Raw genomic sequence first — 10,586 nt, forward strand, 5'->3', positions numbered from 1 at the left:
CATCAGATGATCCTTGCTAATCCTGGTGTGATATCAGTTAGGTGGGGGTGTTTAGATGATCTAAACTAGGACTTGAATTAAACCCCACAGTTATGCCCCCTACAAGGGGGAGAAGGTCTCCACTTATATTTTATTATGGCTTCTTCCCTCTTGATGATCTCCATCTTGGGGAGAACTTCTCTCCTTTCAAGAGGGACAAGAAAACCAAAACATCTGCCTTCAGATCAGTGTCTCTTCCTTATGGAGGAGACTCTGTTTTGGCTATAATCACTAGACATGTTTGAGGCTCTTTTATGGGCCGAGCATTGATTTTCAAGGTAGTCACCTATAGATGGCACTAGAGAGACATTTGCTTCCTTTTGGAGGGAGCGGATTTGCATACAGACGATCTCCCATCATGCATTATTGACATTGTAACAATATTGTACTACACTTCAGAAGATGTAACAACCAATAAATAAAATAAAAAAATAATTACACAAATGATTACATGTAGATGTTTCGTCTACCAGAATCTCATCACGCTCATCAGTACAAATTTGCAAGAATTTGACTTTTATTTTCTGGGAATGGATCATGTAGCTCTTCAGGTTTTATCAACTGTTCCTTATTACGGGGATGAGAGAACTTAATTGAGCGGTGTAATCTGTACAACAAAAACGGCTTGTAGATTTTAATGGAATTTAGAAAGCAATTAAGTCCCATAATTATACAGATAATATACTCTGCGACAAGGTATGATTCCCTCTTGTCTACATGGTGAAAAAATCCCCAGTGCACCAGGTGAAGTTCCACAAGGAGGATGCCAATGTATAGAATGGTGGACAATAAAGTGGAGTTGGTGGGAGCAAAGTCTTACATGGAGTAACCTAATCAGCAAGGGTTCTACCGAGTAATAATATAGCAATAGTATCTTTACTAAAGGCCATAAAGACCTTGTTGGCCAAAACTTGCCGATTTTATTGGGATCAGTTGAATGTGTATGGGGGTTTCCTTCCTAACTCTTCGGGATCCGGCTGTTGGAGTTCAACATACCCAATCTTTTTGTTCTCAAGAGAGATAAGCCAGCAGCAGTGTCTTCTTACCCCCTGTCCTCATAAAGATCACAGGCACCCTTAACCAAACCAAACATGCGTGTGTATGGGAGGTACAGCTGTCAGTCGAACGAGCATTCGGCTACAGTGAATGGCCAAGCTTAAGGGAATGGGCTAATAGCTCACCTACCTTCCACGTCAGAACATAGCGGGCCTAAGCAGGTATCTATACTATACCTAAATCGATTTTCATACTTAGTCCATACCTATAGAAGCTTTGGTGCCAACATAGGAGTCACCAAATAGCTAATGGATACCTAGGGAGGTCAATATGTTGAATGTCAGGGACTGGGTCAATATAATACAGCGGTTAGTATGGCAAACATTACTGTGGCATGAAGGTCGCCACTGATTTTACCGCAATATTAGCGCAACAAAGAGTCATCATGGAGCGCTTGCCTAAAGGGGTTGTTCCCCCTTGATTATCTTAAATGTTGGGCTTATGCAAAATAATCTGTAAAATTAAATAAATAGAAGACAATCTTGACTATAATATTACTTTCTTCTCCAGACTGATCATTAAAATTCACCTCTTGCTTGCAGTCCAGGTCCACACGTCTCGTAAGCTCCGGGGCTGTCTTGTCTGACATACCAAGGAACCAGCTGGCATCTTCTCCACTTATGAGTTTTCCACCTATGGGCAAGACATTTGTAAAGAGTCAGAATCTAAATCATGATTGTCAGACGCCTTCAATCTTCCAAGCCATGATCATTTACTCTGTAGCGTTGCCCGTGCACTTCTTCATTTACTTGGCAGGAGCAGCGGGGGCTCTCTTAATGAAATACCCCTCTTCTGTAACCACCACCAGCCATCTGGATTAGACACATGGACCCGGGGAACCCAGGCATAGAAAATGAGGTCTTATTTTGATGCCGCCGAGGCCATGAAGGAGAGGAACTATGGATTTTATAATGGCCATGATATTGCTCTGATTTGCTGGCATCATTTTTAAAGCAGATGTTTTGATTTCCCAGAGGTGTCTGGGAATTTGGACGGCTTTACACCACTAGTTCATGCCACCGGGGACATCAGACGGAATGATCTGATTGTGGATTTTTCTAACGTCTCATATTGAACATGGCTGTGAGATGATGGAACGTCATATTAGGAGAGGTAGCGGGGAGCCAGAAGACCTTTTGATTTCTAAGCAGACAACGGGCTTTGAAGAACATTAGCTTTGTGTGTGTGAGTGATAAAATGTTGTAGAATATTCTCCAATGAAACACAGTGCTTACTCATATAGAAGGGACCCTTAAACACGAAATATAAAAATTGCAAAAGATTTTAATCCAATCATATTAATAACGCCATTATTCTCCTTTATTTTGCTCCTACAGTATTTGCAATTAAAATTGAGAAATCTACAAAAACAGCTTCTTTGTGTATCCCAGGATCTCAGCCATGTTCTCCTCCTGCTCCTCACTGTCATGTGTCTGGCTGTAGGACAACTGGCTGCAGAGGGAGCCTCCCGCACTGTCCAGTCTGTAGTAGGACACATGTATTGTTAAGCCCTGCTCACTGGCTAAACCCTTCTCTATAAGCCTTTCAGAAGCCTAATCACTGAGAGATTAACCCTGTGCTCTCTGTAGAAGTTCTACAAGACTGTTTGTTTGAAGCACATATACATAAAATCCCTGTATGAATGTAGTTGTAGAGCCTTATAAGGCTGCCAAGAGCTCAGCTACAGTATGTCTGGAAGTCCCATACTAGTGACTTGGAGACTCCCGTTCTCATTATCGGAGGAGGTCACAGTGGTTGGACCTCCATCAATCATACATTTAGTACCTATGCTAGGTGGTAAATGTTGTTCATGTTCGTCTTCTGAGATTCACATGGAACACATCTGTAGGGGTCCGACCATCCCTGCTGATCAACAGTGGAGGCCATTTCACTCCAACACAGCGCATTCCATGTATGTGGTTGTGTCTGGCAGGGGCCCTAAAGCATGTTAAAAAAGGCCGCTGGGCCATCTTTAACGAATCATTTTTATTTATTTTTAAATTCCTCAGGGTCGCACCGCCGATCACCACAGGCGGCGTGGCCCTGGTTCTAGTTGCCGGCGGTGGTGGGGGGCAGTTAGATGATGAGCTCTTCCATTGTGGAAGCGCTCATTTCCATATTCCTCTGTATCGCCTTCCTCAGGACAGCGATACAGATACCTGTGATGCGGCAGGGGTGCGAGAGGCATCTCCCTTCCCTGTTCTTCTGATAGGCTGCAGGCACTAATGCCTGCGGCCTATCAGAGGTCGGCTCAGGCGGTGCGATGACGTCATTATCATTGCTCCGCCTGAGCCGGGCAGCACACAGCAAGGACACAGGCCGGAAGAGGCTTGCATCGCATCGCTGCTGATGGAGGTAAGTATTAGTGTGTTTGTTTTTTTTTCTTTGTGGGGGGAGCTGGCACTATGGGGGCATCTGGCATTTCTTAGAGCCCCATTTTTTTGGGGGTGGCACTCTGGGGGCATTTATTTCTTGCCCATTTTGGGGGGGCACTATGGGGGCACTTCTTACTGGCACATTATGGGAAGGCACCATGGGGGAGAGGAGCACTATGGGGGCATCTGGGGGCTCTAAAGGGGCTTTTTTTTTATTGGCACACTATGGGGGGCACTATAGGACATCTGTTGACACTATAGGGGCATTATTTGGGGGCACTATGGGGAAGTGGAGGCTCTAAAGGGGCCTTTTTTATTGGCACATTATAGGGCGCAGGGCACTATGGCATCTGGTGGCACTAAGAAGGGGCATGTTTTACTGGCACATTATGGGGGAGAGGAGCACTATAGGAGCATCTGCTGGGGGCACTAAGATGGGGCATTTTTTTACTGGCATATTATGGGGGACACTATGGGGAAGGGGGAGAGGACCACAATTAGGGCATTTACTGGGGCACTATATAGGGGTATTTTATACTGGCATACATTATGGGGGCATTAGCTCAACTGCGGGCACTAAGCGGGGGTATTTCATGTACTGTCATATTATAGGGAGAATTAGTACTACTAGGGGGTATTATGCGGAGCTTTACTACTACTGGGGGGCTATGAGGAACATTATCACTAGTATGGGCACTATAGGGGCATTATTACTACTAAGTGTGCTCTGGCAGAGAATTATTTCTATTGGTGGGATTTTGGGGAGCACTGTTACTTTGGGGGGCACCCTAGCACAGTATCAGCTTAGCAGAATTATTTTTGGGGGACATTATCTGTATACTATTAGTGTCTGGGCACAGTTATTTTTGTTGAAGGGGGCACTATCTGTGTGGTAGTAGTATTTCCAGGGGGACTGTATCTGCAGTATAGAATTGGGGAGCACAGTGGGCACAGTATTGGGGGCACTATCTGTGTGGTAGTAGTATTTCCAGGGGGACTGTTTCTGCAGTATAGTATTGGGGGCACAGCGGGCACAGTATTGGGGGTGGCAGGAAAGGGTGTTCAGAAGATGTGAAGATGATGGAAATGTGGGAAACTAATGTCTGTTTTTCAATCTCTGCAGAGACGGGAGATGGCAGAAAAATCATCATGGCGGTCTGGTGTGAATGGAGAAGATGAGGAAAGAGAACGTCTACAACAAAGGTGACATCACTGGATGTAAGAGGTATGGGGCGCTATGTAGGAGAGGAGATGCTCCGGCTCCTCCCCCTGCCATTTGCAGAAGGAGGATTCAGAGCTGGGTGAGGACGGCCAAAGGGGGCAGCAGGCCACGGGCGGGTGACAGATGGTGGGGGGAACCACAGGCCTTGAGCAGGATCAGGGGAGGGAGGAGAGCGGAGGAGCTTCCTGGCTGTAGCCTGCTGTTTATTGTATAATGTGAAGCAGGCAGTGCAGCCAGGACAGACCTCCCCTCTCCGTATGATGTGTAGAGACAGGCCGCAACTATAGAATGTCAGCTGTACAGTGTTTGTTGGGAGTGGCCTATTATATGTAGGAGGGGCTTTTAATAATGGGCGAGGCTAAACATTTTGCGCGGCGCACTATGCGCGCTGCGTTTTTCTAATTCTACAGGGCTTTTAGAAATGGCCTCCTCTGTCATTTGGAGCATAAATACCACAGAGGCAGCCTATATGACTGTTATGAGCCACCTGAAAAGAAAGGGCAAATTCTAGGCTGGTCTTGTTCTTAGTGAGAAGATGGAAAGGGATGTGGTCTACTCATGTATTTAGGAAAGTCGAATGGGGCAAGCGGACCTCCTGTTGCAGAAGGTCAGGAGTATGGTGGTGTCAAGCAGAAGCTGAAAATGGGCTTCATTTTTGTCTTTGCCATGGAGAGCCATGTTCTCCCTGTGAACCATTGCCCAGTGCCATTTACATGAAAGCTGAGCTGCAGTGCAAAGTCAAACTTGCCAACCTGAGGACCAAGCTTGAAAATGAATGCAACAATCTCTGCCAATTCATTTCATAATACACATTTTTACAACAGTCAGGTTGTGTTTTTCTGAAACAAAGCTCTAAACTCCCTCCTTAGAGGTCAGAGATAAAATTATGCCTGCCTACAGTCATCACTAGGGGGAGCTCAGGAGTTTCCTGCATACTGTGTTATCATAGAGTTCAATGTATAAATAGTCTGCAGTAAACTCTGAACTCCCTCTAGTGGTGGATGCAGAATCTGCGACAGTCAAGCAGTATGTTGGTTGGATCCCTACAGAATATACTTGTATGAATAGCACCATGCCATTTTGGGTGGGAATATCCCAGGAATGGAAGTGTTATGTAAATATGTCCCAAGGTGGGAATTTCTGGGAGGTTTCTGTTGATATCCAAAAATTATAGGAAAGTATGTGCAAAATATCCTAAAAATTTGCAGCAAATTTTCTTTGTAAAGTGTCAGTTTTTACAATAATGTCAAAAAATGGCTTATGGGACTGGGGCAAAGTAGATGCCAACTATTACAGTTGGGCTATAATTGGAATCACTGGTAAATGGTGCCCACCTGTGACTGTCCCACAATGGCGTGCAAGGTTTTCCACTAGAGTCAAACTCAAGGAAAGATTTGTCTGTGAGAAATCGGGTGCGGGCCTAAAGGATCATGACATGAGAACATAAGGGTTAATTGTATCTACGTATGGATTGCTCTTTGATTTCCCTTTACCCACAGACCCTGACAATCATCGCTCAGGATGCAAGTCAAAGCCAAAGACGCTCTGCCACTTCAGAGTCAAGACAAGGCAGTAGGAGGGAGAAGGGAGCCCAATTACTGTAGCGGAAGAGCTGACGATCTGTTCTGTTGTCTGTCACCCATTGTCTCCCTATGTTTTATGTTCACATTGTAAAAAAAAAAAACTGCTGTCTTACAGGATAATGAAGAATTTCCAGCCAGAAAAACCTCAGATTGTGTAACCTTCAGCAATTTTGTTTGCACGAATGTGCCCAGAACTACAACTCCCTAATGACTGCTCGGCTGAGGCTGATCCCTTTGATGTTAATGACTATGACTGATATGACACAGTCGGGGCGGTTTATGAGCCGCAAAAGTGCAAATCTGCAGATTAAATGTTCCTTTGTGCAGCTTTTATGCAGGTTTATTTAGTGTAAGGCTGGCTGTAGACATGCAGTAATTGCTGCCGACTGTGAAGTACGGAGGAGGGAGACAATAGGAATAAATAGGGAAAATTATTTTGTTTCATCTCATGATCATCTAGATCTGACAGCACTGATATAACTGATATATAGTTGGCACATATGTTTAAGCAGTATTAAGACTGGCACTACCATATGGGAACTGATATAGTGGGCATATACATAGGCAGTATTATGACTGCCAATACTGTAGGGGAACTGATAGAAGTTGGCACATACAGTACAGACCAAAAATTTGGACACACCTTCTCATTCAAAGAGTTTTCTTTATTTTCATGACTATGAAGGCATCAAAACTATGAATTAACACATGTGGAATTATATACATAACAAACAAGTGTGAAACAACTGAAAATATGTCATATTCTAGGTTCTTCCAAGTAGCCACCTTTTGCTTTGATTACTGCTTTGCACACTCTTGGCATTCTCTTGATGAGCTTCAAGAGGTAGTCCCCTGAAATGGTCTTCCAACAGTCTTGAAGGAGTTCCCAGAGATGCTTAGCACTTGTTGGCCCTTTTGTCTTCACTCTGCAGTCCAGCTCACCCCAAACCATCTCGATTGGGTTCAGGTCCGGTGACTGTGGAGGCCAGGTCAACTGGCGCAACACCCCATCACTCTCCTTCATGGTCAAATAGCCCTTACTTTCAAAGTTTTCCCAATTTTTCGGCTGACTGACTGACCTTCATTTCTTAAAGTAATGATGGCCACTCGTTTTTCTTTACTTAGCTGCTTTTTTCTTGCCATAATACAAATTCTAACAGTCTATTCAGTAGGACTATCAGCTGTGTATCCACCTGACTTCTCCTCAACGCCACTGATGGTCCCAACCCCATTTATAAGGCAAGAAATCCCACTTATTAAACCTGACAGGGCACACCTGTGAAGTGAAAACCATTTCAGGGGACTACCTCTTGAAGCTCATCAAGAGAATGCCAAGAGTGTGCAAAGCAGTAATCAAAGCAAAAGGTGGCTACTTTGAAGAACCTAGAATATGACATATTTTCAGTTGTTTCACACTTCTTTGTTATGTATATAATTCCACATGTGTTAGTCATGAAAATAAAGAAAACTCTTTGAATGAGAAGGTGTGTCCAAACTTTTGGTCTGTACTGTAAGTCTAGGCACTGCTGTATGAGAACCGATACATGGTAACACATTTGTACTGAACTAATGTTCTAACATATGGGCACTGATATACAGCTGGCACCATTGTATAGGCAGTATTAGAACTGGAACTACTGCACGGACACTGATACTGTATATAGTTAGCACATTTGGAAGGATACTACTACTAGAACTTGCCATACTGTACAGTCACCAACATATAGCTCCATTTGTATAGGCAGCTTTAGGACTGCAATTTAGTGGGCACAGACATGGCTAGCATATGTGTATGGGCATCACTAACAACAAAGGTACTATTGTATTAATATCTATCTATCTCATATCTATCATCTATCTATCTACAGTGATGAGCGTCAGGGGCAATATTCGAATCCGCGATATTTCGCGAAAATTTGGGCGAACATTCGTCATATATTCGTGAATTTGAGAATTCGTGATCTCCAGTCATTATTTTCTTGATTGCAAAAATTGGCAATCGGAAAATTCTAGAATATTTGCGATTAGGAAGATATAGCACTATATTCTAGATATTCGTGAATTCTCGAAGTGCCGATATTCGCAATCAAAATTTGCAATTCGAATATTCGCGATCAACACTATCTATCTATCTATCTATCTCTTGCTGTAAGAATGAATAGGCAGTACTAGGGCTGGTCGTACTATAAAGGTCCTGATATATACAGTTTCAAGAAAAAGTATGTGAACCCTTTGGAATGATATGGGTTTCTGCACAAATTGGTCATAAAATGTGATCTGATCTTCATCTAAGTCACAACAATAGACAATCACAGTCTGCTTAAACTAATAACACACAAAGAATTAAATGTTACCATGTTTTTATTGAACACACCATGTAAACATTCACAGTGCAGGTGGAAAAAGTATGTGAACCCCTAGACTAATGACATCTCCAAGAGTTAATTGGAGTGAGGTGTCAGCCAACTGGAGTCCAATCAATGAGATAAGATTGGAGGTGTTGGTTACAGCTGCCCTGCCCTATAAAAACACACACCAGTTCTGGGTTTGCGTTTCACAAGAAGCATTGCCTGATGTGAATGATGCCTCGCACAAAAGAGCTCTCAGAAGACCTACGATTAAGAATTGTTGACTTGCATAAAGCTGGAAAGGGTTATAAAAGTATCTCCAAAAGCCTTGCTGTTCATCAGTCCACGGTAAGACAAATTGTCTATAAATGGAGAAAGTTCAGCACGGCTGCTACTCTCCCTAGGAGTGGCCGTCCTGTAAAGATGACTTCAAGAGCACAGCGCAAACTGCTCAATGAGGTGAAGAAGAATCGTAGAGTGTCAGCTAAAGACTTACAAAAGTCTCTGGCATATGCTAACATCCCTGTTAGCGAATCTACGATACGTAAAACACTAAACAAGAATGGATTTTATGGGAGGATACCACAGGGGAAGCCACTGCTGTCCAAAAAAAAACATTGCTGCACGTTTACAGTTTGCACAAGAGCACCTGGATGTTCCACAGCAGTACTGGCAAAATATTCTGTGGACAGAAGAAACCAAAGTTGAGTTGTTTGGAAGAAACACACAAAACTATGTGTGGAGAAAAAGAGACACAGCACACCAACATCAAAACCTCATCCCAACTGTGAAGTGTGGTGGTGGGGGCATCATGGTTTGGGGCTGCTTTGCTGCGTCAGGGCCTGGACGGATTGCTATCATCGAAGGATAAATGAATTCCCAAGTTTAACAAGACATTTTGCAGGAGAACTTAAGGCCATCTAATCCACCAGCTGAAGCTCAACAGAAGATGGGTGTTGCAACAGGACAACGACCCAAAGCATAAAAGTAAATCAACAACAGAATGGCTTAAACAGAAGAAAATACGCCTTCTGGAGTCGCCCAGTCAGAGTCCTGACCTCAACCCGATTGAGATCCTGTGGCATGACCTCAAGAAATCGATTCACACCAGACATCCCAAGAATATTGCTGAACTGAAACAGTTCTGTAAAGAGGAATGGTCAAGACTTACTCCTGACCGTTGTGCACGTCTGATCTGCAACTACAGGAAACGTTTGGTTGAAGTTATTGCTGCCAAAGGAGGTTCAACCAGTTATTAAATCCAAGGGTTCACATACTTTTTCCACCTGCACTGTGAATGTTTACATGGTGTGTTCAATAAAAACATGGTAACATTTAATTCTTTGTGTGTTATTAGTTTAAGCAGACTGTGATTAGTGTGTGCAAGAAAACTGTATACAGGGATAAGCATGGAGGTGAACCGCTAGATGGAGTGGTCCATAGTCATCCCGGTATCAGAAACAAAAATAATTAAAGTGCACGGCGGCACTATGGTGGTAACCAGTGTGTCCTACTGGTACCCAGGGAAGGTCGTCAGGTGCTCCACCACACGATATTGTAGCAGTTGTTCATCCGGTATGGATGGTCGGATGAATAACAGGGTATGAGAAAATTCAAGTCAGACAAATGCATGTAGGGTCCCTAGGGTGATCCCTATAGCTGTCTAAACACCAACCCTGATGCTATAGATATGGTAGCAGCCTGACCACAGGGCACTCGTCCTTGAAAGGACGACCCCGTCCGGAACCTGTCCCTGTTCTAGAATACTAAATGTCCCTAAATATGCATAGGCAAATCCCTACATGCACGTTTCGCTGCCAGGACATGGGGCAGTTCATCAGGGGAGATGGTAAGAAATCAGGCAAGTCAAACCTAGATAAAGTGATCAAGCCTGCAGACCAAAATGACACGATCAGTCATATGGTCATGAGGTGCACGAAGATATTCGGCCCCTGCGTGGGCT

General features: G+C 43.8%; 1 protein-coding gene across 4 annotated transcripts in view; it reads right to left on the reverse strand.

The window, feature by feature from the left end:
• Positions 1-10,586, reverse strand: part of THSD7A (thrombospondin type 1 domain containing 7A) — a 520,549-nt gene that overhangs the window by 61,929 nt on the left and 448,034 nt on the right. For all 4 annotated transcript variants that reach the window (XM_040431278.1, XM_040431279.1, XM_040431276.1 and 1 more), the window contains one exon: positions 1,625-1,728. In XM_040431278.1, coding sequence (XP_040287212.1) covers positions 1,625-1,728 — 104 coding nt within the window. The remainder of the gene's footprint in view (positions 1-1,624; positions 1,729-10,586) is intronic.

Source organism: Bufo bufo, chromosome 5 (assembly GCF_905171765.1).
Source record: "Bufo bufo chromosome 5, aBufBuf1.1, whole genome shotgun sequence".
NCBI lineage: Eukaryota > Metazoa > Chordata > Amphibia > Anura > Bufonidae > Bufo > Bufo bufo.